This window comes from Tursiops truncatus, chromosome 6, assembly GCF_011762595.2.
Source record: "Tursiops truncatus isolate mTurTru1 chromosome 6, mTurTru1.mat.Y, whole genome shotgun sequence".
Lineage (NCBI taxonomy): Eukaryota > Metazoa > Chordata > Mammalia > Artiodactyla > Delphinidae > Tursiops > Tursiops truncatus.
In genome coordinates this window covers 91,874,882-91,902,712 of record NC_047039.1, presented here as the reverse complement: position 1 = coordinate 91,902,712, position 27,831 = coordinate 91,874,882, and the positions used below count along the sequence as shown (strand labels likewise).

Sequence of the window (27,831 nt, the reverse complement as noted above, 5' to 3'; positions counted from 1 at the left end):
CTGATGAGCCACAGGTGCTCAACCCCAATTACTATTTACTTCATCGGTGTACGCTTAGCTCATCACAATGCCATTAGCATCAAGAGGCAACTCAAAACTTGGGCAACCAGAAGTGATGCTCAGGTCATCTGTCCTAAAGCAAGACCCCCGGGTCACATTCCACCAGTGTCCTTGGCTCACTTCACTTCTGCGGTAGCAAGAAAGCCAAAACTTCACAGACTTCTACCCAGGTACCCTTCATGTACTTACTACTAAAACCTAAAAAATGTCTGTCTTCTGTTATTACAGATTTATCTTATGACAGGACTCTTCACATAATATCAATCATGGCTAACACTTACTGAACACTTACATTGTCCCAGGAACTGTGCTAAGTGTTTGAAATGTATGATTTCACTTAAACCCCACAACATTCAATAAGGTAGTTACCATTATTATCCCCGTTTCACAGATAAGGAAACTGAGGCTTTTAGACTTTGAGTCTAATAGCAGAAAGATTTGAACCCAAGTCTGTTGTTCTAATTATTATTCCCACCACTACCTTGAGACATTAATTATAAATCAGAGGGGAACCTTTCCTCGTAGCCCTTATGCTGTGGGTACAACATTTTGACAATTGAGACACATACTCTGCTATTAATACACAGACAGTCAAGTATCCTCTGAGTTGACAATGTGGTCCTAACCTTCAGGTCCAAGAGCGTCTCAAGAAACAGCTTAACCTGGTAGTAAGTTACTACCAGAGAACAGAGGAAACTAGTCATTCAGTTGAAGCACATTGCCATTTTTTTTAAGTATTTTATTTATTTTTTTAAAAGAAGATGTTGGGGGTAGGAGTTTATTAATTAATTAATTTATTTTTGCTGTGTTGGGTCTTCGCCTCTGTGCGAGGGCTTTCTCTAGTTGTGGCAAGCGGGGGCCACTCCTCATCGCGGTGCGGGGGCCTCTCACCATCGCGGCCTCTCTTGTTGTGGAGCACAGGCTCCAGACGCGCAGGCTCAGCAGCTGTGGCTCACGGGCCTAGCCACTCCGCGGCATGTGGGATCCTCCCAGACCAGGGCTCGAACCCGTGTCCCCTGCATTAGCAGGCAGATTCTCAACCGCTGCGCCACCAGGGAAGCCCCACATTGCCATTTCTGATCCATCTTTGGCATCCTGATGCATGACAGTAATGACCCTATTTGCCAGGTACTGCAACTGGGCTTTGATCCTGATGGCATCACCTGGGCTTAATGCCCTGTAGAGTCCTGCTGAGGATCTAGCGAGGCAGACGGGGGCTTTCGGAGCCTCCTGCCTCAACTCTGACTGTGCTCCGATTCCCCGTCCCCCCGCATAAATCTTGGGGGCTTCTCTGGGGTGTTTGTATGAGCATGTGGGAGAAAAGTCTTAAGCTCTTTCCTGAGAAGAGGCTGCACCCATTCCACAGGGTCCCAGAGCCCTTCCAGGAGGCTAGAGTTGGTGGGAGCGTGGAGTGGGTAGTGGAGAAGCAGGATTTTGTTTTGCTTTGTTTTGTTTTTTGCGGTACGCGGGCCTCTCACTGTTGTGGCCTCTCCTGTTGCGGAGCACAGGCTCCGGACGCGCAGGCTCAGCGGCCATGGCTCACAGGCCCAGCCGCTCCGCGGCATGTGGGATCTTCCCGGCCCAGGGCACGAACCCGCGTTCCCTGCATCGGCAGGCGGACTCTCAACCACTGCGCCACCAGGGAAGCCCGGAGGAGCAGGATTTTATGACAGCGAGACAAATGAGGTACTCCCTTATTCAGAACCAAATGCCCTACTGATCGGTGTAGGGTCAAAATGTAAGCGCAGAGAAAGTCCACGGAAGGAGAGGGGATGGGAGCGAGGGCAGTAGAAGAGATTTCAGGAGCAGAGAGCCTTAAGCCAACGGGCAGGATTTGGATAAGAAGGACATTCCTGGCAGAGAACAGATGGAAGATTATACTGAATGAGGACCAAAGGGGAGAGGCTAGAGGCAAGAGATGTAGCTGAGGACCCTGTGGGAACCTGAGCAGGAGAGCAGAGTGGCCTAGAGTGGGAGTGAGAGGAGGTAGTAAGGAACAGGGCTGCACCGTGAGGGAAATGGGTTGCTGGGAAGACCAAACTCACAAGGTGTGCTGGACAGAGAGGCGATGGAGGCGCTTGGAAGCAGGAGTCCAGTTAGGAGGTCAAACTCTGTCACCCAGTTCCAACATGTGGGTTTTTTCCCTACACCAGGCAACTGTCTGGCACCAGCTAAGTGTTCTACAATTCAACTCAATGCTGACACTATCGACCCAGAGATGGCATCGGATCCCACAGGTTAAGGGCTCAGTCCTACAAGACTAACCCCCCACTTCCCCACCTGAGACACCAATCACAAGTCCAGGTTGTCACCTGTGCTTCTGACTGACCAGCTATAGATGGGAGCTTCCCACAACCCCTCCTTGGGTTTGATTAATTTGCTAGAGTAGCTCACATAACTCAGAGGAACATTTTACTTACTAGACGACTGGTTTATTATAAAAGGATATAACTCAGGAACAGCCAGATGGAAGAGACGCATAGTACAAGGTGGGGGGAAAGGGCTCGGAGCTTCCTGCTCTCCCCAAGTGCACCACTCTCCCCAAATCACCAACCCAGAAGCTTTCTGAACCCCATCCTTAGGGGTTTTATGGAGGCTTCGTAGGCCAATGGGGGTGGGGTGTGGACTGAGAGTTCCAACCAGGTGGTTGGCAACCAGTCCCCACCCTTAGAAGCTTTCCAAAGGTTGCCTCATTAACATAACAAAAGACATCTTCATTGCTCTCACCAATTAGGAAATTCCAAGGGTATGGGGAACTCTGTGCCAGAGACAGCTTTGAGGAAGAAGACCAAGTATATATTTCTTATTATAAATCACAACATTACAGAAGGCAAGTGACATCATTGTGTCACCCAGTCACCAAGGCCTAACACAGCTCCCAGCCCTTAGGAACACACTAAAGGTCACCTGCAGGCAAAGGGGTGGAGTTGACTTGTGGAATTTAAGAAAACACTTAGCTGTGAAATCCTGTCCTCACCCAGAGACTTTCCTTGATAAGCCAGGCTGGAAGTTTGCTTCTAGGTTCCCTGCAAAGGACTTCGCTGGTGGCGCAGTGGTTAAGAACCCGCCTGCCAGTGCAGGGAACACAGGTTCGAGCCCTGGTCTGGGAAGATTCCCACATGCCATGGAGCAACTAAGCCCGTGCGCCACAACTACTGAGCCTGCACTCTAGAGCCCACGTGCCACAACTACTGAAGCCCGCGCACCTGGAGCCTGTGTTCCGCAACAAGAGAAGCCACCGCAATGAGAAGCCACCGCAAAGAGTAGCCCCTGCTCTCTGCATCTAGAGAAAGCCTGTGCACAGCAACGAAGACACAAAGCAGCCAAAAATAAATAAATTAATTAATTAAAAACAAAAATTTTTTAAACTAATAAAAAAAAAGTTCCCAGCAAAAGACAGTAAAATGGGACTTGACCTTGCCATCTTCCCAGACTTTTGGCTCCTCTGTACCTACCCGCTTCCTAGACTAGTACCATCACCGATGCCTTAGGGTAGCTTTAGACCAAAGGCAAGTTGTCTGGATTGACTTCTCCTTCCCGTCCTGAGGACAACACTACAAGCTTGGGAAAAAGTTTCCCCAGCCTCTGGTATCACCTCTCCTTTCTCTCAAGTAAGACTCTCTGGACATGGATTCCAACACCACTCCACTCCTGCTGCCCCCCGGGGTCTCATTAGAATGTGTCAAAGTCTTGAGCAGCTCAGGACTTGGCCCTGGAGACGACTCTCAGACACAAAGCCCACCCAGAGGGGAGCGTCCTAAGTTTGTCACCTCCCAGGAAAGCCTCTTGAAACACGCTTCACCAGCCAGGAACCCTGAAGCACCAGAGATAGAAGTTCATTAACTGAACTCTCTCCAAGCCCATTTCTCAGAAAGCATCCCTTCCCTTTCTGCCTCCTACGTTACCTGAAAATTCCTGGCAGCTCCACCTCGACTGACAGGTGTGGATTCTCAGGACTGTGACAATTATTTGAACGTGTTTGTTTAGTGTTTCCGTATTTGAATAGTCAACACCTCAACACCCCCATTAAGGCTGAGAGGTTGGTACCATCAGCCTCAGCTTAGATAAAAGGAGAGGGAAGCACCAAGAGGTTAAGTTGCTTCTCCAAGTTCACAGGGCTAGGAAGTGAGGGAAACAAGATTCTCTGTCTCATTCTAGAGCCCAGACTCCTGACCCCCATGCTCTAGTGCTGAGCCGTCCGATAGGATAACCACTAGCCACTACGCTAGCTACTTATGTTCAAGTTTTAATTAGAATCAAGTAAACTTAAAAATCCACTTTCTCAGTTCTAATAGTCACACTCCAGTTGCCCACTAGCCACGTGTGCCTATCTGAGAGTGCAAATATGGACTGTTTCCCCCCTCATGGCAAGTTCTGCTGGACAGCCTGTAGTCTGATGCTTCCCATTTATACATCTGGGCAAGAGGCAAAGTTACTGCCCGGCCCACCACCCTCACGGCTACCCCATCCCTTCATGAAAATAACCCCAAATGCCTCTTTAGAGCAGCATGACCCTGACTTGTCTTTCTTTTCTTGCTGCCAGCTCTGTCCAGTCTCCAGGAGGGTGGCAGGAAACCTCGCCAACAAGACACATGGAAAGAATGAGATTTCGGAGACTGTGCAGCCAGGCCTCCCCACACGTGTACTGGCGGTCCAACAGGAAAATGGCAGTGGGCGAGTCCCCAGCCACAGCCCAGGCAAGGGGCAGATTCCCTCAGCCTCACCGTGGATGTTGCCGACATTTCTCGGGAGTCGGCGTGCCCTCCTGGCCCCCAAGCTGTGTCCTGGCCAATTGTCCCTAGAAACTGGGTCTTTACTAGCTTCTGGAAGTTTTAATAAGGGTGAGGAATATCCATTTTTCATAAAGCCCCGGGTTCCTCTTGACTTCTGTACACTCAGAGCTTACATCTGGAAGAGAAACCTCAACCTCTGATCAGCTGCCATGTGGTTTCTTTTTAGAAAGAAACTGACTGAAGGAATGTGCCCGGCAGGCTGCCTGTTGGCCCCGAGTGGCGTTTTGGCCGTGCCTCCTCTACCTTTCGAACCACACTCCCCAAGGATACCCAGGGCCTCGTCGTCGTCCATCTCCCGCTCTCAGCATCCAGCATGGCGACTCCTGGTCTCTGCCTCAGCGGTTTCAGCCCCATTTCGCATCCTGTTCATTTCTGGTCCAAACGCAGCCTGCTGGCACCACTGGCTGTGGCTCCTGCTCAGCTTGCTCTTCTGGGCACCTGCCCCCTGACTCCAGGGGAGTGAAGAGAGGGGGCAGGCTCTGCTTTCTGACTGCCTGCCCGGCGACCCGTGATAAGGTAGGAGTCAGGATGCCGAAGTGCTTCCTAACCCAGGGTGCAGTGTGCATCCCAAGCCCCAAGCTGCAGTGACCAGCCGTTGGGACATCCCCACCATGATCTCCCTTTTCGGGAGTAGCGTTTCTAGCAGAGAAACTGTGTCTTTTTCTCCAGGTTTCCTCCTCCACATCAGACTCAGGGTCAGACAGGAGGTTTTCAATGGACACATCCTCCCTACAGTAAGCCCCTCAGGAAGGACCCTCTCTCCATGTGACTCTAGCCCCTTTCTCACCAACTAAGAGGTTGGCACTCGCTTTAGCATTTGGACCTGCAAGTAGCAGGCATTAAGGACCCTCTTCCTGTTAGACAGCATACAGAAAGCAGACAAAGCATGCAGGAAGAATTGCAGGATGAGGACAAATATCGTGCTGAAAGGTTGACTAAAAGAAAAAGTATTTGCAAAACGTTTGCTGGAGAGCCACTGTCAGCCTATATTCATAGCTATTCTATTACCATAAAAACAGCCCATACAAACTGATAAGAAAGATTTCAAGGAAAACTTTGGAAAAAGGGCAGAATTTATGAAAAGGCAATTCTCACACAGATGCACAGGCGAGGTAACGGAAATGTCTAAAATGGAATATGTTCAATTTCACCGACAGAAGAGAAAATAGAAGACTGAGAGAAGACAGTTTTCACCCATTAGATTGGCAAAGATGAAAAAGAATGAACATTCCCAGTGCTGGATGCTGTGTCAAAACTGTGAAGGGTCTGGAATGTTTTCCCACTTGCACAGTTTTTGTTTTTTATATATACACACATATATATATGTGTGTGTGTGTATATATATATGTATATATATGTGTATATATATACATATATCTATATGCTGCAGAAGCATGAGCACTTGGGTCAGAGAAAAGAGTTCTTTATTGATGTAACCAGATCAACAGTCAGAGTAAAGTGCAGTGTCAGTCCCTGACTCCTAGACCCACAGGTAATGCTGTGAGGGCTGATAAAAATTCTCTTGTGAGTGGCAGGTTTCATTCCATAGACAAGGGATGGAAAAAAGTATTTCCTCCATTTGTATACAGGAGAGAGGCGACCATCTCCCTCCTCTCTGGGAAGGAGAGAGAAAAACCTTTGCCCTTTGGAGAAGAGATAGGAAGGATCCTGGATGCTCACTCTGACCTTTTGGAATGTAAAAATCTCTCTCCAAGGGCCAGCTAAGCCCGGTAGGTGTCTCAGGCTTTTACCAAGAGATGGCTCCAAGGTTCGGACTTCATCCCTTTTGAAACGTAAACACTAGGGAAATAGTGATCCAGTATTCCTGACACTTTGGAAGCTTAACCTAGGGATCTAGTCCAGATTATAGTCATTTGTCCCATTTGGGGAGATAAGAGAAATTTTGTTATCCTTTTGGATTAGAGGAATTAGCAAATGTCTATAGATCTAATTCTCACAGTGTACGAAAAGCAAAACGTGCCTAGGAGAAGCGAAGGCAAACATTCTGTCTTTATACCAAATACATTTCTCTGTCTCAGGAGGCTAGAGCATTTTACAGGAGCACTGAGAAATCCAGAGAGGGTTTATTTCCCCACACAAGGTTGCAGAGAGAAAAGGGCATTCTTGGCCTTTGCTGACAGAAATGTGTATTGCTATAGCTCTTTGGGGAAGTAATCTAGCAAATCCATTCTGACTGCACACCTTAATACTCCAGAAATCCCACTTTATAAAATATAACAAATAGAAATAAAACACAGAGGCAAAAGAATATACATATAAGAATGCAAATTGCAGGACTGATAGAAATGGCAACAAATGTAAAACAATTGAAATACCTGTCCATAAGAAATGTATACATTGCTGAAACAGTTATACCATGAAGTATGTTGTGGGCTTTTTAAATGTTTATTCTATATCTTCATAGATATAGAAGTATATCTATGTATGTAAGTATATCTTTAAGTATATACTTGCATACATAGGTGAGAAAGGCAGAATGGAAGAGATATATAATATATCCATTTGTAAAACGATGAAAAAACTTACATGTACATGTCATACAGGTACATGATTATATGGGAGAAAGATCTGGGAGGATAGACTTTTAATATTAATTGCCTTTGGGAGAGTGGAGATAGGAGAAGAAGGAGGAGGGTAAAGTTTAAATTCAGCAAAAAGAAAAATATGCCTAGCTCAATATCAGTGGAAATTTTAGGATATAAAATTCTCACTGTGATATTACTCTAGGTATATACTAATTGAATCTACTCCTGGACAAGGAAGAGAATAGTATGTCAACAAATGAAAATATTTGGGGACTCATATTTTATTTATTCACTCAACAAATACATTGAATGTCTACTTTGTACCAGGCTCGGTTCTCATCCCTGGAAAGATGGTACTAGACAGAATCCTTGGACTCATGGAGTTTACTCTCTAGTGGGGGAGATAGACAATGACTTTGGTCAATAATAAATGTGTCAGAAAATGTCAGGTGGTAATAAGGGCTATGATGAAAAATTAAACAGGAGAAGGACCAGGGTGATGGGGTTGCCATTTTATTTATTTATTTTGTTTGTTTTCTTGCGGTACGGGCCTCTCACTGTTGTGGCCTCTCCCGTTGCGGAGAACAGGCTCTGGACGCGCAGGCTCAGCGGCCATGGCTCACGGGCCCAGCCGCTCCACGGCATGTGGGATCTTCCCGGACCGGGGCACGAACCCACGTCCCCTGCATCGGCAGGCGGACTCTCAACCACTGTGCCACCAGGGAAGCCCTAGGGGTTGCCGTTTTAAACGGTGATCAGAAACAGCGTCTCTCTGACCTGAGCAAGGACCTAAAGAAAGTAGGGAAGCAATCACACGCTTTCTCCATCCCAGGTCAAGCATCATCAGGCTCTCAGCCCCACTTTTCATGGTTTATTTCTGGACCCTCTCTCCAAGGGCTCCAGTTAGTGGATCCCCAAACCAAACACACCCCTCTTCTGTGTGATTTAACTAACACAGAGAAGAGGCAGTGAGTACGTACCTAGCTTTCCCCTGGAAACATACACCATGTTGTATGTAGAATAAAATTGCTGTGGAGGCAGTAAGATGTCAGAGTGAAGAGCATGTAATTTGGAGGCACGTGCTCTCCTACTCACTAGCTGCGTGACCTTGAGCAAGTTATTTATCCTCTCTGGGACCTTCTCAATAAAACGAAGGATAATAATCCTATCTACTCCCGTAGAAACCATTAATTTTAAAAACTTAAACGACGCCTGGTACAGCTAAAAAGAAATAGCTCTGTTATTACTATTGCTACTGCTAATATTTTAAGGGTTGGCCCACTTGCAGTGTGGACTCACATTGAACTTGTAGAGTTTTGAGGGCCTCGTTGCAACTTACAAATGGTCACTCCTCTTTGCTTAGAACTTACCTCCTATTGGTAAGGGAGGAATGGAGAAAGAGAAGACAGGGGTGGGGCGCTACTGCTTTGAACCATGCAGCCCAAGGAGGCCTCTCTGAGGCAATATTTGAGCTGAACACAGTAGGCAGCTCAAATAATATTTTCATTATTAAGGAAATGAGCATGTATGAAGGAACATGTACCCAACTTAAAGATGCTTCTGGACTCTTAACCAAATCAATGCAACGTGAAAAAATTTTTATACCTGGAATATTTGTCATATAACGAATAAATAAGTATTTAATTTGTGTTAATGTTCTCTTTTAATCTTTTATCAAAAATATCAGGTAGAAATCATTTTTGTATGTTGTTGAAATATGTAGTCTCATCACAACACATTGGTTCATGATTCACAAAACTTGTATTTGTTTAATTCGTCAGGTTTTTAAACAGAACATCTCTGAAATTTTGGCATAATTGTATCACAGAAAAACTGATTCCCTGTTTATTATTATTATTATTATTATTTGCGGTACGCGGGCCTCTCGCTGTTGTGGTCTCTCCCGTTGCGGAGCAGAGGCTCCAGACGCACAGGCTCAGCGGCCATGGCTCACGGGCCCAGCTGCTCCGCGGCATGTGGGATCTTCCCGGACCGGGGCACGAACCCGTGTCCCCTGCATCAGCAGGCGGACTCTCAACCACTGCGCCACCAGGGAAGCCCCCTGTTTATTATTTGAGTCACTCATTATCATTTTAAAACAAGTAAAGTTATGAAAAAATATTTTTTAGATCTTTTAGAGGAATAACATGATTTGGAGAATCCCAAGAAACTCCTCCTCCCCATTTTTCCATGAAATCCCTAAGCTAAATATCTTCCAGGAGTTTGGAAACATTACTTTCTAATGGGAGGAGACTGACAATAACATATGGAAAAAAATGAATACCTAAAATGTTAGGTGGTATTAATTGCTACAAAGAAAAATAAAGCAGGATAAGGGTCTAGAGGGAAATGGGGGCTGCTGTTTTAAATAGGGTGGTCGGTGATGAGGAAAACACATACAGAGAAAGCAAAGGAAATCTGAGGAAGGCTTCTAGCAATCACAAAGGAGGGAATGGTGGGACCCGTGGAGGAGGTCCTTGTGAGCTTCAACTCGAAAGCTCAGTGTTTGGGAGTTTTCATGCAAGGAGGGGAAGAAAGCGCTTTCCAGGCACCAGGAACTGCACGTGTGGAGGGAGGGGAACTAAACTGGCCTGAGCATGTTTAGAAATGACAGGGAGCTGGGTGTGGTCCTAGTGCAGGAGAGTGGCAGGTTGCTGCTACACGAAGGAGGTAGAACTGGGCAGGTGCAGAATGCCTTGCATATCACGCTTGGGAGTTTAGTTACAGGAAACCAAGATCACATCCTGAATCTGGTCTGGTTAATTTCACGGAAGATGCTCTGGCAACGTGACTGAGGGACTAAAGTCTTCCTCTCCAAAATCCCTACCAGGACCGTAGCCCAGACCACAGCAGGGCACGTTCTAATTTTCCTGCTTTTACCTTCACACTGTAGAATCAGCTTTTCCTTCCTGGCAGCGTTGACAGAGATCCCGGTTGCCCATTCCAGCATCCATTTCCTGTCTCTTACATACTGACAGAGCCCTTGGCTTTAACAGAGTACAAAGCTGCTTGGAATAAAAACCTTACTTCCCAGCCTCGCTCATAGCTAGAGCTAAGTTCCAACCGTGAGATGTAAATGGAAGTGTTAAGGGCGCTTTCTGGAAATCTTGAGACCGCTGGAGCATACCTTCACCCTCTTCCTTCCTCTATTCCCTCCTGCTTTCTGTTAGAATGGTGGCATGATGGTGGGAACTTGAGACCAACAAGATGGTGGAGAAACAAGAGCAAATCTGGGTCCCCAGGGACCGTGGAGCTGCCATTCCAGCCTTGACCTCTTACCTCTGCACTTGGTTTAAATGACAGTCTTTCACATTTAGGTCACTGCCATTTTGAATTTTCTGTCCCTTGAAGCCAAAGTCCTAAGGCAGGAAAAGGACATGCAGTTTTTTGGGTTTTGTTTTTATTCTGTAAATATCTTCATCTTCCTGTGTTGCTGCCTTTGGGGAGGAGCAGCTCATTCCAGTGAACTGAAAGTTTAGAGGAGGACAGAGCCCTCCCTCCAAGCAGGGGTGCCAGGCGCACCTGGTGAGGTGTCCCAGTCATAGCCTCCACACGCTCCCTTATTCTCAGAGCAACTGGTTGTGTCTCTTTTGCTATATTTTACCAATTGCAAAACAGCTGCTTTATTTGCCTTTGGGAGAAATGTTTAGGCAGGACTGGCTTGAGAATCATGGTTATCTTTTTATGCACTCATTATTTCTGGAGTACGCACTATACGCCTGGCACTGGGATGGTCATGTTCAGAACAAAGAACCCAAGGAATCTGCTGTGTCCTGTGCAGATCAGATCACTCGAGGAAGAGTGCGTTCCTCAGGATTCCACTGGGGGAAGAGGGTCACATTGTGAGTGGGATACTGACAGACTTGAGCATATCCAGGGGGGTCCTAGGATGGTCTGGGCTGCACTCAGATCTCAAATTTCAAAATCTTAAGGTATAAAGGTAAGAGGAATGCAGGGTGTGGCCGATGTCCTATTTTGGTCGAACCAGAATCCTTTGCCTCCTTATTCTGGTAACTATTTCCCTTGCTTTGTAGAGGACCTGCTCCTTTCCTATTCCTTGTGATTCTGGAGGGGGGTTTTGAAACAGGAGGGAAGGAGGCAGGGCACAACCTCTGAAAGAATGACATAGCCCAAGGACATGACATAAACTTATTAGAACCAAATGGGTCCAAGATGGCAGACAAGTCAACTTCCACTAGACCTTGAGCCTCAGTATACTCTCACAACAGCAAGCTAAATGACACACCCACAGGCGCCATGACAGTTCCAAGACCTATGGTAAGGATCAAAAAGTGGGCGGTGGCCCAACTCCTGGAAATCCCCGCCCCTTCCTAAAATAACTGGAATACTCCCCCCACTCGTTAGCCTATGAAATGACCCACTCCTATAAAAACTGACAACCCCATACCCTGGTGCCTTTCTCACCTTCTGAGGTGGCCCACACTCTGTCTGTGGAGTGTGTTTCTCTCTAAATAAATCCACTTCTTACCTATCACTTTGCCCCTCAGTGAATTCTTTCTGCAATGAGACATCAAGAACCTGAAATTCATTAAGTCCTGAAACCAGGCATGTGATCTCAGTTGGAAGACTGTGGGTTTTGGGCGGGTTCGAGTCCCGGCCACATGGGTTCAAGTCCCGATCTGAGGTGCATGGTTTCAGTTTCAACTGCAGTACCCTGACTTCTAGCCACAGGGACAGACATGTGACCTGAACCAGACCAATCAAAGCCCTGCCCTAGGGTTTCTGCCTTTTCTCCCTTGGATTGTAAGTTAAAGGATGTGTTTGTAGAGATGGTGGTACTTGGATTCCCAGCCATCTGGAAGAAGTTGAAATAATGGAGCAAAACACAAATAGAAGACAAGCTGAGAAATGGAGAGATGGAGTGCCTGGGGCCAGTCAACTGTGGGGACCGCTCCATCCTTGCCATTCTGCAGTTGGCTCATAGGAGGCAATAACTGTTCTTTTTTATTTACCTGGTTTAAACTGAGTTTTCTGCCACTTGCAGCAGAGTCTTGAATAAGGCAGGCCATGATCTCATGTGTTGAAATCTACCCCGTGAAAGAGGGATTACTCATTTATATTGGTTCAAAAAGCCAGAACTGGACCCAAGTGCAGTAGTTTCAGGGAGGTATACTTCTGCTCAGTATAAGGGGTTCCTTCTACCAACTGGAATGTTATTAATACAATCTAAGAGTAAAATGACTGGCCCATTGACAGGTCTGAAGGCAGGGGGCTGATAAAGGTGACCTTGTATTTCCTCTACAGCTCAATGAGTATACTATTCTAAGGGGGAAAGAAGTTAATCCTATATTCTATATTCCACTAAAAACGTTTAATTACTTTGCCACTGGAGAAAACAGAGAAGAGGAAGACCTGGATTTGAAAGGGCAACCTGAAGTTCACTAGTGCATGCGTCCATCCATCCATCCACCCAACCATCCAGCTGTCCGCCCCTCCTTCTAAAAATGAATCCATCCATCCTTCCAACTAGCCATCTGTCTATCCATTCTATAAACATCCACTGTCTTTTACTCTGTGCTGGACTTGTGCTATGTGCTGCGTCTGTAAACACAGAAGAACTTGGGCCTTATTTGTAACCTGAAGGAATATAAAGGTCTTCAGAGGGAGGCAGACAGATAATGAAAACAACACCACAAATGGTTAGAGGTGTTGGAACAAAAGCGTGTGACTCACTCCATGACACTGTGAAGGAGGTAGTAGGGAGAGTGAGGATGGCAGGGTGGGGCTGTTGAGTTCAGAGTAGAGGTGATACCTGAGCTAGAAAGGAAGGAGGTACTGGCCAGGCAAAAGGCAGATGCACTATAGGTGGGAAATGAGGTCAAAGAACACCAAGGCATGGACCACCATTGGTCTTTAGGGCAAGGCAATTGGTAGAGATTGCTAAAACATAGGGTAAGACTGAGGTCAGGGGTTCAACAGAACCCCAGGTAACTGGATGAGGAACCAAGGTCCACTGAAGGATTGTAATAGGGAAGAAATCTGACCTGAATTTAAGGTTTTTTAAAATTATGCTAACAGTAGTATAGAAGATGGATTTGGAGAGGGCATGTTTTCAAGCTTACAATCAGATATATCTGTTTTTCATCAGCTATAGCTCATCTTTTAATGCCACAGTGAACTCCAAAGAGTTCAAAGCTCTGGAGTCAAAGGATCTCATCTAAGGTCCATGCTCTGTCATTCTCTGTCTATGAGATCTCAAGCAGTTCATTTAACTACTCTGAGCCTCAGTTTCCTCATCTGTAATATGGGGATAATAACCCACTATACGAGGTTGTTATGAGGATTTAATGAAATAAATTGTGTGAAAGCACCTTGTAAATCTCACATAACCACACTAAATGCACAGATTTGTTGTTGTTTTGTTATGAAGGACATTTTTCTCATGGTATTATTATAAAATAAAATGTATAATAATATTTAATATCTAGGAAGTGTAACATGGAATTTGAAGATGACAGGGGTAGGGGGGGTGTTTGAGGTGACAAGATGGATGAGACGGAGAAGGCTGGGTCTTGCAGTTCAAGTAGCCCCAGACGACAGGAGATCATTGGTTTACTGGAAAGGGTAAGACACAGAAGTCCAAACCAGAAGATCAGTAAAAGTGAGAATGCAGAGACAGGAAATAAGCACCACAAGCCAAAGTCCAAACTAAGTACAAGGTCCAGGGGTCCATGAAGGCAGCAGTAAGAGGTGATAAGCAGAGATCCAGGTGGAAACCACTTGGATTTGAGCCACTGGGGTAGGTGGTATGAGAAGAGTTTGACAGCTGGTACTAAAGAGGCCCTTCTACAAAAAATTGGTTTTGTCCATTCAACAAACTTATATTTAGTACCAGTTACATTTTAGGGTCTGGGAGTACAAAGTTAAATAAGGTAAGAAGCTTACAACCCAGTGAGGAAGACAGACACACACGAGGTAATGATAACACATCTGATAAGAGAAACAACAGGGGGAAACACGGGAACAACAGGAGGAGCAGCTAACGCAGGCTAAGTTGGGTCAGGGACTCTTCTGGAGGGGGTGGTGACTGAGTGGAGTCGTAAAGGATAAACTGGAGTTGGCAGGTAAACCAACACGTCTGGAGGGTGAGGGCATCCCAGGCAGCAGGGACAGCATGAGCAACAGCAGGGAAACATGAAGCAGGAAATATAGGCAGTTTAAGTTGCTGCCGCAAATCAGGGCCGAGAGTCAGGGACAGCTGAGTGCAGGTGACGGGAGCGGCGGCTGGAGTGGTTGGTAAGAAAGCTCCCCGGGAGACTTCCCTGGCAGTCCAGTGGTTAAGGCTTCGCCTTCCAGTGCAGGGGGTGCGGGTTCGATCCCTGGCCAGGGAGTTAAGATCCCACATGCCTCATAGCCAAAAAACCAAAACATGAAACAGAAGCAATATTGTAACAGATTCAATAAAGACTTTAAAAATGGTCCACGTCAAAAAAAAAAAAAATCTTAAAAAAAAGAAAGCTCCCTGGGCCGGCGTAGGAAAGCTGGGACTTCCTCCTGAAGGCCACAGGGAGTCATGGAAATCTAAGCAGGTGAGTGATAGGACAGGGAGAGCATTACTGACAACCAGGTTGCTGTGACTGAGGGGACAAAGCAAGGGACTTGGGCACGGAGGGAGGTGACGGACCAGGAAGACACAGAGGAACTAGGGAGGAAGATGCATTAGGCAGGGCTCTCCAGAGAAACACACTACATACACATATGTGTATATATACATATATACACACACACACACACAGTATATATAAATATATATGCAGCATATAAAATATATTACATAAATATAGATATATATTTAAATATATATAAAAGTACACATAGTTAAAAGCACATATACACACATATATAAGGAGAGTTATTATTAAGGCTCATACAACTGTGGAGGCTGAGAAGCCCCAAGATCTGCAGTTGACAAGATGGGGACCCAGGAGGGCCAATGGTATGGTTCTAATCTGAGTCTGAAGGCCTGAGAACCAGGAAAACCAGTGGTGTAAGTTGTGGTTTGAGTTTGAGCCCAAAAGCAGGAGAAAACAGATGCCCCAGTTTGAAGAGAGTCAGGCAGAGAGAGCAAATTCTCCCTTACTCCACATTTTTGTTCCGTTCAGGCTTTCAGCAGATTAGATAATGCCCACCACTTTGGGGAGGGCAATCTGCTTTATTCAGTCTACTGATTCAAATGTTAATCTCATCCAGAAACATCTTCATTGGGACTTCCCCGGTGGTGCAGTGGTTAAGAAACCACCTGCCAATGCAGGGGACACAGGTTCGAGCCCTGGTCTGGGAAGATCCCACGTGCCGTGGAGCAACTAAGCCCGTGCGCCACAACTACTGAGCCTGCATGCTGCAACTACTGAAGCCCACGTGCCTAGAGCCCGTGTTCCTCAGCAAGAGAAGCCACTGCAATGAGAAGCCCACACACAGCAACAAAGAGTAGCCCCCACTCGCTGCAACTAGAGAAAGCCTGTGCACAGCAACGAAGACCCAACACAGCCATAAATAAATTAATTAATTATTTGTTTCTTTGTTTATTTATTTTAAAAAAAGAATTACCTGGGGAGCCTGCTAAATGCATATTCCCAGGCCCTGCCCACAGTTCTAATTTCTTAGGTCAGGAGTGGGGCCCAAGAATCTGCATCTTAACAAGTAGACCAGATGATTCTGATTCCAATTTGAAAAACACCATTTTCTAAAATGTAGGATTCTTCATTTTCCTTGTCTACAAACATTAACTGAGGGAGCTATGAATGTGTTACCTACAACATTCTCCATCTCCCAGTCACATTTCCTTATCCTACAAACTCAAATCCATGTCACTGATTCAGACCTCACACATGTTCTGGGACAGAGAGCAGCTTTCTATATGATTTGACATGTGTACTGTGACTAAGTAACATCCCCCTAAGCCTTCAGTGCACCTGACTCTCAAGTGTAATGACTTTGTCTTGTTACTTATATGACAACAATACTTATCACCATCATCATAGCCACGATAACTGACATTTATTAATTCCCCTACTAAGTTCCAGACCCCATGCAAAATAATTCACTAGCATTATCTCATTTAATGTTCACAGCAACTCTGTGAAGCAGATACTAGTCATTATCCTTACTGTACTGATGAGGAAGCTGAGATTAGGGAGGTTATGCCCAAGGTCACGAACTTGTAAGTGATGGAGTCATTTGAACCCAGACTGATGCAACTGCTAATCCCATGGTCTTCCCACTACGGCTCCTGATTTATTCACCTACCAAAGATTTCCTAGGATAATAATAATAACAACAATAAGAGTGTACGTTACTCCTTACATCAAAATTAATTCCAGAAGGAGCAAAGATTTAAAAGTAAAAAGATGAAACTTTAAAAGGATTATAAGAATTTCTGGTGCCACACAAGATGGATGAAGCCCACAATAGCCTACCTCTCTCTAATTACAACTAAAAACAATGTACAAGATATAAAAAGCAACTACCTGAGGACTCTGAAAAGTAAACAGAAGAGACAAGAAGGGAAGTAAACAATTACAGCAGCAACCTGTCCAGGGATGAGCTCCCCAGGTTTGATCTGAAGACAAGCCCCAGTCATGGAACTGTGTGGTGGCAGTGCAGGCAGCTGAAACTCCAATAGGAACTCTGTTTCTCTGACGAGGATAATTGGGGAAAGAGGCCCCTGCACTCCCAGAAGTATGTGAGGAATCCCTGTTTTCTTTTTCTCTTTTTTTCTCTTGCTTCTTTGCCCTGAGGGTGGGTCCCAGTCATGGAGGGGTGCTATAGCAGCAAGGATACAGACAGATAAAACCCTAAGTAAAACCCCATCTTTCTGAGCAGAGGATCATGAGTCCTCTATGGGCTAGATCACAGAGAAGAATCCTGGAGAGGAAAGAGCCAGAAAAAGGAATTTTCTAATTCTGTGTATAAACCTACACAAGGCCCAGACTTGACTCTGAGCTGTGAATGCACAAGACAGATACAAAGCACCATGGAAAAGTCTTTGAGAACTGAATTATGATTTAAACCACCACTCAAGTCTCAGATTAACCCCTAAGTAGCACAAACATGGGACAGACCCAAAACACCATAGCAACAGTTTGAAAACTATCATTGGAAAAGTCACCCACAGAAGGGGATACAGATTTTGCAGTCTGAACCTAATAAGGTCTGCTGAAACATAAATATCAACATTCGCTAGAGGGTTTTAATAGGTCACAGAGTCTCATGACATAATATTTTAAATGTTCAGAATACAATCCAAAATTACCCAGCATATACAAAAGAAGAAAATTTCAAGGGAAAAGACAAAAGATGCCAACTCCTAGATGATCCAGATGTTGGAATTATCAGGCAAAGATGTTAAAGTAGTTATCATAACGATGGTCCATAAGATAAAGGAGAATAGTCTTGAAATGAATGAAAAGATAAACATTCTCAGCAGAGAAATAGAAACTATTTTAAAAGGGACATTTTAAAACTGAAAAATATATAATCTGAAATAAAAGATTTACTAGATGGACTCAATAGCAGAATGGACATGATAGAGGTAAGAGTCAGTGAACTTGAAAACAGATGGATAGGAATTATCCAATCTAAATAATAGAGGGACTAAAAACTGAAAAACAATGAACAGAGCCATGGAGATCTGTGGGACAAGATCAAAATGTTTAACATTCATGCCATTGGCGTCCCAGAATAATAGATATTGGTACATAAAAACATTTCAAGAAATAACGGCCCAAATTTCCCAAATTTGGTGAAAGACATCAATTTACAGATCTAAGAAACTCAGTAAAGCCCAATCAAGATAAAGTCAAAGAAAACCATGCCCAGACACATCATAATAAAACTATTAAGTACCAAGAAAAAAATAGTTTAAAATCTTGAAAGAGTCTAGAGGAAAACAACACATTATTTTTAGAGGAAAGATAATTCAAATGACTACTGATTTCTCACCATAAACCATGGAGTCCAGAAGACAGTTGAACATCTTTAAAAGTGCTGAAAGAAAACAAGTGTCAACCCAGAAGTCTATATCCAGTGAAAATATCTTACAGGAATGAAAGTGGTGAAATAAAGACATTCTCAAATGAAGGAAATCTAAGAGAATTTGTAACCAGTAGACAGATTCTAAAATACATGCTAAAGGAAATTCTTTAGGCGAAAGGAAACTGATACCAGAGAGAAACTTGCAACTTTAAGAATGAAAGAAAAACAACAAAAATGGTAAAAATCTGAGTAAATGGATACTAATTTTCATCTCTTAAGCTCCTTAAAATACATATGACTGTTTAAAGCAGTAATGACAGAGTTGTCTGATGGGGTTTTCAATGTATGTAGATGTAATCACCACAATACCTATAACACAAAGGGGTACAGGTAAAGGAACCTATATGATTGCAAGATTTCATACAGATTGTGAATGATATCCTGCTATTTTACCACCATATTAGTATTTGTATAGAAAAAATATGAAGATTTTCTTATGACTTTTATGGGTGTGTGAGCTGGGGTATTACATGGGCTGCTCACTTTCTGCTATACGTTTTAATGTTTTTAAAAGGTCCATGTACTATACAATACAGTAATCAGGAAACAGTACTGGGTTTTTCTAGTCTCACTGTGTAACATATTTTTCTTCAGCAGTAACCCAGATCTCTCAGGTTTCCCTGTGGCTGACACTTAAAACACAAACTTCGGAACCCATGTAATTCCAATACTGTTAATTCACAAGGCCTTCAGCTCCCTCCATCTTGTTGCCTCTCCTGGTTCTTGCCTCCCTTCTGGCAGTGGGTGGCCATTACCATCTCCATATCAAGGAACCAACAAACCATAGTTCTCATGCTAGACCTGGCATCTTTTTTCCATTAACTGTCCTCTCCATTACTACTTTTGAGGGGTGGGGAGAGAATCTTTGTTATTTGAATTTTCCTCTCATTTGAATTATGGGCGAAACCGGGAATTCACTCCACTTGTGAGTAGGAAGAACACTTAATGTCAAAGATCTGGATTTAAACCACAGCTCTGTCACTTACCAGCTGTGCGACCTTGGGCAGCTTATTTTATTCTCCAGGCCTCAGTTTCTCCATCTGTAAAAGAGTTTGACAGGGATCAAAAATATAGACTTGCAAATAATAATACATCACCTTCTCCATCCACTAAGGAGTTTGGTCTTTGCTTCCTTGGCTCTCCCTCTGCCTCTCCCATCAACCCATCACCCTGACCTCCACCCCCAGTGCGCTAAGGATGGTTCTGTCTTCACCAAACTTTTTTCTAGATCTATAATATGTAGCTACAGTAATATTTAGATTTGTATTTAAAAGGACAGGTTGCTACTAGACTGGAAGGAGAGGAAAAAGAAAAGGAGAAAGAGCAAGAGAGGAAACTAAAACAGGAAATGGTTGAAAATGTTTATTTTTTTTTCCAAAAGACTATGCCAGCTCAGGTTGAGAGATCTGGGGTGGGAATTTGGCCTGGGAAAAGAGCAAAGCTGGCCATGAGACAGATGAATGGATGATAGATGATGATAGATGGATAGCTGGATGGATGGATAGATAGGTAGATAGATAGATAGACAGACAGACAGATAGGACAAATAGGAAGGGAAGAGGAAGAGAGAGAAGGAGAAAAGAGAAGATGAAAGAAGAGGAGGGAATTTGCTCTATGTAATGAACATACTCTCTTTTAGGCTTTTTTGAGAAACAGAAGTAAAAGTTGAAATTACTGCTTTTTATATGTTTTGAAATTATTTTAATTTACAAATAGAAAACATCTTGGAAGAAAAAAAATGAAAGAAAAACACAAAACATATAGGCAAATTTTTACTCCATGAGCATCTCAAATCCTTACTTGTTCGCCAATCCACAAGATGAAAAACACTTTTCTACAAAGGTATTCAGCCACCAACAATGATGTTATTAATAGGAATATGGATCAATTTCACAAAAAAGCCAGTGAATCCCATTATAGCAAATACTATTGCTGTTGCCATGGCAATCTTCTGGAATTCTTTTCTATCAGGTTTGGCGAATCTTTTAACCAGCCGAATTGAGTCCTTCACAAACTGCCAACTTGGCTTAACAAACTGCATTACCTGATCCATGATGCCTGCCCACCATCCGCTCACAAGCCAAAGACACGTAGCACAACAGCCAACAGACAAATGCCCACCAGAACCGGAAGCTGGGTCCGGCTTCAAATTATTTCATAATGCCAAATTAATGTTTCTCAGCTTGCAGTGGTACCTAGAAGATGCTATTAAGTAACGCTGGCTGTATATGGGCCACGTGGAGATAACCCTACAAGCTCTCACGGAGGTGGAGAAGGTCCTGTGAGATCATAGATACAAAATTATAATTGTTTTACTATTAATTTTCCTTTTGCTTTCCACTTACATCTTAGTTCAGATCAGTTACCCAAAGTGGTGAGCACCAAATAGCTTGGATAACAGGGAAACTGTAGAATTGTAAAGTCTTTGCTTGGGTCTTCGGGAAAGGGTACCAGTGGCACCTTATACATCTTTCCAATCAGCCAGCACACTACGGTGGTTTAAATATTGCACACCACTCTCAGCCTGCATCTCGCCTTAGGGCCAACCTCCTTGTCTCTGCCTTTCTCACTAGGCTGTAAACATCTTAGGCAAGGGATATAGCCTGCTCACCTCTATATTCCCCATCTGGCAGAGAATCTGGAACATGTTAAGCAAAAATGACCAAACTCAAGGTAATATTATGAGGCATTATCAGCTTCTCTCTCTCTCTCTCTCTCTCTCTCTCACACACACACACACACACACACACACAGAGTTATGTGTACCCCATTGCTCGCCCCCCAGCCTAGACAGCTAAGACATTCCACCTTTACTGCTTCAAGGAAGAGAGAATAAAAATAGTTAACTCATAGCTTTTGACCTTCAAAAGCTGAGCTCCTGGCAGAGATAATAAATTTGGATGAATACTTGCTGGGCTAATCCTTCCTCCCCACCTCCATCCCACCCCCTGACCCAGAGGAAGTAAAATTTACCTGCTCTAGAGGAGAGCATTGGACAGCAGAGCAGACACTTGGATGATGGAGAATGTCCCTGTTTATGCCCCTCCCCCCACCCTCCCTCCTTCCCTTGGGTAAGGCCAGGGTGAGGGGATATGTGTGTAGTCAGGGAAATGAGATACACCCCAGGTTGGTTTGGTAGATCCAGGGGTAGAGGAGATCTATGCCTCACACAAGGTGATACCTGAGGAGGTGGGAAAACAGTCTCCTCTCCCCACTCCCACACACAATAGGGTAGGAGAGAGAAGCTTTTAATAAAAAAGACATATGACAAGGCTAGACCAAGAGGCCTGAGACAGTCCTAAGAAATTCCCCTAAATCCTCAGAGTAGCTCAGGAGGGCAGCCAAGTGTCTCTCATACTTACAAGAAGGACACAGAAGCTAGATGAAAGAAGGCAAGCCAGCAGTTCTACAGATGCCTCAAGAGCAGGGTTTTTAAAAAATCACATAGCAATAAGTGCTAGTATTTACCAAATACTTCCAAATGTTGGAAGACCAGATGCGCCACACATTTCAACAGCAATCAGAGTAACAAGACCCCCGAAGGCCATATGCATCTACCATCTCCATGACACACACACTGTCACACACTCACACACACACACACACACACACACACACACACACACACACACAAACCTTCCAATGGCCTGAACTTATATACAACTACAGAAGAAAAGGGAGGAGGGGGAAATTCCCTGAGCTGGCAGAGAAAACCTAGAATTGACAAGTTTCTGCCACCAGGAGGAATGAGGACCCAAGAGAGAATTTACTTGAAGTTTAAAAATAAATCTACCTTTGTTTTGCAGATCTGAATTTTGAGGTCCCAAATTCATACTCACTGCAAGTGTTTGTTGATTGAATGAATAAATGAATTGTGTTGGGGGGCAGAAATTCCACTGCAGTAAGCTCTAGGTAGAGCAGTCTTGGCTACTGTCCAAGAAAGAGGGTAATTACTAAAAAGAGTATCTGCTTTCTAGTCCTTACTTGGTGCTTATTACTGGTGGTTCCTTAAGTAAGTTGCAAAGCTATTTGGGACTCAGTTTTCTTACCTGTAAAATGGGCACAGTGATACTTGCCTGCCCTCTTTGCAACGTTATCATGAGGACAAAATGAGATAATATATGTGAGGTACTTTATATGGCTTGTAATAAGGGCGTGTGGCTCACCCCTGTCTTGTGATCCAAGAAGCAAGAGAAAAGTAAATGAACTCAAGGAACAGAGTTCTGTGGCACACCTCTTTTCAACCAAAATGTTTTTCTATAACTGGCAAGGAACAGGGAGTAAGTTTTCCCTGGAATCGTATCAGCGCTAATTGGAGGCTATCAAGGTTTGCACTCTCAATAATCAGCAGACCACACTTGATCAGGAAGAAACTCTCAGGGCACAAAACAGATTTAATTTCATTGGGAAATAGTCTTGTCTACTACGCAACAACAAATTAAGCTCTGGGTGACTGTTCCCATAAAACACGTCCTGTCCTTAGCACTACTATTGGGGGGGCAGAGACATGGTAAAGAATCAATTAAAACTCTGACACATCCAATGGAGCTCAAAGACCTGTTTCACAGGTTTCCCCAGAGGAACATAATCACGTTGCATTATACTTTGGAAGTTGATCAAGGCAAGATCTGAGACAAGTTCTGGGGTTTACAAGACAGACTTTAGCTTTTCTAAATCATTTTTGAAGTGCTATTTAAAGGATTATGGCATCCAATCCTCCACTAGTCCCACAGCATTATGGCGGAGCGAGAGAGATTAACGTCATACAGGTATCCTCCGGAAAACTGTAAGTTCTCTTTCTTAAAAAGCATTTAAAGAAATGGTGAAAATACTGCAGTGTTTACGTTCATGCCCATTTTGGAGTGAAAGCAACTGTTAAGCAAGTAAAATCAGAGGGATATTGAAACTGAATTTCCTTTCTATTTTTATAATAGGGCTCTACCTCCAAAAGGGACACTCATTGTCCAGAAAATCTGTTTTAAAAGAAGTTGTAGAATTTCCAGAAGAGCCTCACATAAAAATGAAAAAAAAAAATGAACAAGAGGGTTAATAGTGGAATGTGAATACTGTTTGCAGTTACACTGTTTGAACTATGTTTCTATGATGACATGTAGGGATATTCACAATAAAAACAACATGGTTTGGGGGCTAATTCAGACATCCGTGTAAATCAACTTCGGTCTCAGTGCCTGAATAACGTCTGTGCCTCAACCTGAATAAATAGAAGAGATTTTGAGGTTCAGGCAGTATGTTTTCAGAAGTGTTGCCTAAAAATGAGCTTCAGCAGAAATAAAAAAATTGAACAAGACCAAAGCAAGCCTAGCATCAGCAGCAATCCGGTGGAGAGAAAGGTTATGGCCTGTTGATGCCATAGGCGTGCCAGGAAGCGGTCTGGGGGCCTCAGCTAACCCTCACGATGTTCAAGGCTAGTTCGAAAGCAAAGAACTAGAGAGAAAAGATAACATGAGGGTGGAGTGTAAATGTCATGTTTTCAAGACATTTTGCCAGGAGAGAGAGAGAGAAAAAAAAAAAAAGGAAACCCAGAAAGTAAGGACCAGACCAGGCCTGCCCAACGACACATTCAGCTATGATACCAGGCAGGACATTTGCAGAGGAAGTGCTCTCATGGAGCGGGAATCCATTCAGTTAGGAGAGTACAAACGTTTGACAATTCTGTTCATGAAGTCAACCTGTAACATCTTTTCTTTTTAAGTATGAGGAGGTGAGAAGGAGGTTGGGGACCCCCTTTTTAACCAAATGTACTACTCACTGTAATTTTTCATCAGATCTTTTGTTCTTTTCCCATTGAAGTTGCTGTCTCAATCCTTAAGCTCCCCTCTATTGCTTGGAAAAAATTCTTTTTTTGCAGAATAATATGTACTTGTGTGCATTCATGCTTCCTTGATCTTTCTAGAACAGAGGTCTCTCAGAGCTACTGAATGTGCTGGGACCTTGAGTCTCAGAGTCCTGCCAAGGTCTTGGGGCTGCAGGGATAGGGGCTGCCCTGTGTTCTGGTCTGTGCCCTGCTCTGCACTCTGCCCTTCCCCCCACCAAGGCATACTGGGCTTCCACCAGTGAGTTCATATGAATAAAACAGTTCCCGTTGCTAAAAACAAACCCCAAAAAATGGAATATCACTAAAATATTCAATCTTTTCATTTGACAAAGAGGAGAATTGAACTTCTCGGAAAATTATAATGAGTTAGTTAAAGGCAAACCAGCAATAGAAGCCAGGTCTATGGATAACTAGTTCTACCACACTGGTCTTCCTTTCCCTTTGTCCAAAGAAGTTGGGAGGGTCTTCTTCACGTCACCCACCCCCTATCTCCACTTAGCCCATCACTCATATTCACAGCCTTACCACATACACCACATCTTCCTCAAGGATAAAACTGCATATTACCCCTCTATAGTCAATCCAATTCTACAAACACTTTTTGAGTACCTTCTCTGTGCAGCCCTGTACCGGGTATTGGAGATTCACAAATAAATAAGACCTAATCCCTGCTGTCAGATACATATACAGCCTGTCATAACTAGAGGTATCTTATAACTGTACTACAGTAGAAATTTTCTCGAATATATTGTATTATAGAAACATGAGAGAAAAGGGAAGAAAACAGTCTGGCAATTCTTCTACATTAAACATAGAAATACTATATGACCCAGCAATTCCACTCCTAGCTATATATCCAAAAGAATTGAAAACAGGTACTCAAGCAAATATACATACGTGCATGCACTAGTCATAATAACCAAAAAATGGAAACAATCCAAATGTCTACCATCAGATGAATGTGCTATATCTATACCATAGAATATTATTCAAACATAGAAAGGCATGAATTTCTAATACTGTACTGTCACCATGCAAAGGAACCTCAAAAATATTGTATTATATAAAAGAAACTAGACACACAGGTCATATATTATACATGATTCCATTCAATATTCCACACAATGATTCTGTACATATGAAATGTCCAGAACAGATAAGTCCAGGGACACAGAAAGTAGGTTGGTGGTTGCCAGGGGCTGGGGGAAGGGCAATAGGGAGTGACTACTTAATGTGTACATGGCTTCCTTCGGGGGTGATGAAAATATTCTGAAACTGGATCATAGCGGTGGTTGCACAACATTGTAAGTGTACTAAATGCCACTAACTTGTTTAGATTGAAATGGCTAACTTTTTGTTATGTGAATAAGGGAAGGGTTCTAAAAAGGCTATGAAAGGGCCAGGAAGCAAGCTTATAGGCTCAACGGAGGATCAGCTCACACAAGCCTGGGATGTCTTCGGACTTTATCCTGGGAGAAGTGGGATAGCTAGTGAGGATTTTTAAGCAGGAGGATGACTTACTCAGATCTGTGTTTTAAACTGGACGTTGTCAATGGTGGGCTGACAACACTAGGGAGGGTCTAGACCGTGGAAACGAGATATATGGAGTCTGCTGGCCCAGTGAGAGAGCATAAAGAACGTACCAGGATATAAAATACCTGTCTGACATGTTTCTGTTAAGTAATCATAAGCATCTTCCACTAAATTTGAACTCAGAAATAGTCACTGGGATGAAAAATATTAGCCACAATTCTTTTAAAATCCATTTCTGAAACAGTTCAAGCCTGTATTTTTGCACATCCTACCCGCTCTGGCACCCAACAGAGTTTTCAAAGTAAAATTAATCTGCTTCCTTTCTCTGATGATTACTCATAAAGACTTGTCTTTGAGAAAATACTTCACCGAGGAAGATTTGGTGTTGATGACAGCAAACTGCAGTCCAAAAATACGCTCAGAAAAGTAACTATGATCCAAAATTAATACATGTATTTCCTCAGTCTCAATGTTGGCCACTTTAGCATGTCAAGAAATACTGCACGCTGTAACTTTTTTAAAGTTGCCAATGGTATTACTCTGCACAGAGAATAAAAATCTGAATGGAACCAGAACAAAAATCTGACCTGCTCCATACTCTTCTAACTACCAAATTCAATGTACCCTAACCAAACCGTACAGAATCTATCAAACCAAACTTTGATCAAGTTGGGAATTCAAAAGATCTCTGTCTTGTCCGTGTACCTGCCAGTCAGCTTCCCCTTGTTTTTCATTCTGAGGGAAACTCCAAGACTGAGAGGTTTCCCAGACTCAGGACTTTCAGCAATAAAACCATTCAGGCACTTGGTGCTCACCTCCACGGAAACCTCTTCCAAAATTCCCTCTGGGATGCAGGATCAGTTTCACCTGGAAAGTAGACAAAAAACAGTAGCAGTGAAGAGGAGAGAGGAAAAGTTGGACATCGTTTGGCATCCATATGTGGAAAGAAATACATTCCAAGAGCAAGAATGTGTTGCACGTGAATCCTCAGACCCACAAGTTCACACCCATATGCCATGACAGGGATGTGGCTTTCAGGCTGGCGGCAAAGGAATGTTTTTTCACCTTCCAAATCATTCACTCAACAAAGACCTACAGAGGTCCTACCACTGACTAGGCTTGGGACCAAGTGTTGGGATCCAGAAATGAAGATGTGCTACACTGGTCCCTGGAGGTGCTCATGGGCTAGTGGTCAAGTAGAGGAGATGTACTGGGTGACAACCAAGTCTAACACAGCAATAATTAATAATTAGGGCTTCCAGCTTCCACGAGCCAGACATGTATACACATTATCTGTCATTCCCACAACTGCACCTCAAGGTAGGTATTATTATCCCCATTTTAAACATAAACAATAAAATAAAAACTGAAGCTCAAAGAGGCAGAACTTGCCCCAAACCACCCAGCTAGCAGTGGCAGAGGCAGGCAGATTTGGGGTGAGGCCCTTTTGATTCCAAAAACACCTACTCTACTCTTCACCAGTCCCTTTCACTGTGATGAGGGTTAAGATCAAGGTCATTCAGAACTTACTCCAGCCTGTCTTAGCCTTTCATCAGAGAGCAGCTGTATCTATATTGTGGATTGATAGCAAAATTGCCAGGTTTTAAACAGTCATGCTCATGACAAGGGCAGGGTGGGGGAAAGATAGATATTTATGTTTAACTAGCAGACAAATAGAAACCGCTATTAGAGGGTAGATCAAGATGGCATAGAGAGAAGAAAACAGGCTTCATGACACTGGATTTGCCTCTGATTTTCTTGGATAAGACATCAAAGGCACAAGTAGCAAAAGAAAACATAGACAAATTGGACTTCATCAAAATGAAAAACTTTTGTGCAATAAAGGACACTATTAACACAGTGAAAAGGCAACCAACAGAATGGGAGAAAATATTTGCAAATTACATATCTGATAAGGCATTAATATCCAGAATATATAAAGAACTACTAAAACTTGGGGACAAAAAAAAAAACCTGATTCAAAAATGGACAAAGTACTAGAATAGAT

The 27,831-nt window shown here is 43.6% G+C and overlaps 2 protein-coding genes and 1 pseudogene across 17 annotated transcripts in view; 1 reads left to right on the top strand and 2 right to left on the bottom strand.

The window, feature by feature from the left end:
- PALM2AKAP2 (PALM2 and AKAP2 fusion) overlaps nucleotides 1–27,831 on the bottom strand; it is a 627,479-nt gene that overhangs the window by 598,273 nt on the left and 1,375 nt on the right. For 11 of the 16 annotated variants that reach the window (XM_019946401.3, XM_073806364.1, XM_073806363.1 and 8 more), the window contains exons 2-3: nucleotides 26,639–26,690; nucleotides 19,441–19,494 (exon numbers count right to left, since the gene is read on the bottom strand). The gene's annotated coding sequence lies outside the window, so the exon portion shown is untranslated. Of the gene's footprint in view, nucleotides 1–18,361; nucleotides 18,380–19,440; nucleotides 19,495–26,528; nucleotides 26,691–27,831 lie in introns of those variants that run through there. The other 5 variants (XM_073806369.1, XM_073806370.1, XM_073806372.1 and 2 more) reach the window with 3 other exon arrangements.
- Nucleotides 20,149–20,522, bottom strand: LOC101336616 (protein transport protein Sec61 subunit gamma pseudogene; annotated as a pseudogene).
- The window catches only part of PTPN3 (protein tyrosine phosphatase non-receptor type 3), a 142,395-nt gene continuing 137,634 nt past the window's right edge, over nucleotides 23,071–27,831 (top strand). The window contains exon 1 of the mRNA XM_019946387.3: nucleotides 23,071–23,240. Coding sequence (XP_019801946.1) covers nucleotides 23,192–23,240 — 49 coding nt within the window. The 5' untranslated portion in view covers nucleotides 23,071–23,191. The remainder of the gene's footprint in view (nucleotides 23,241–27,831) is intronic.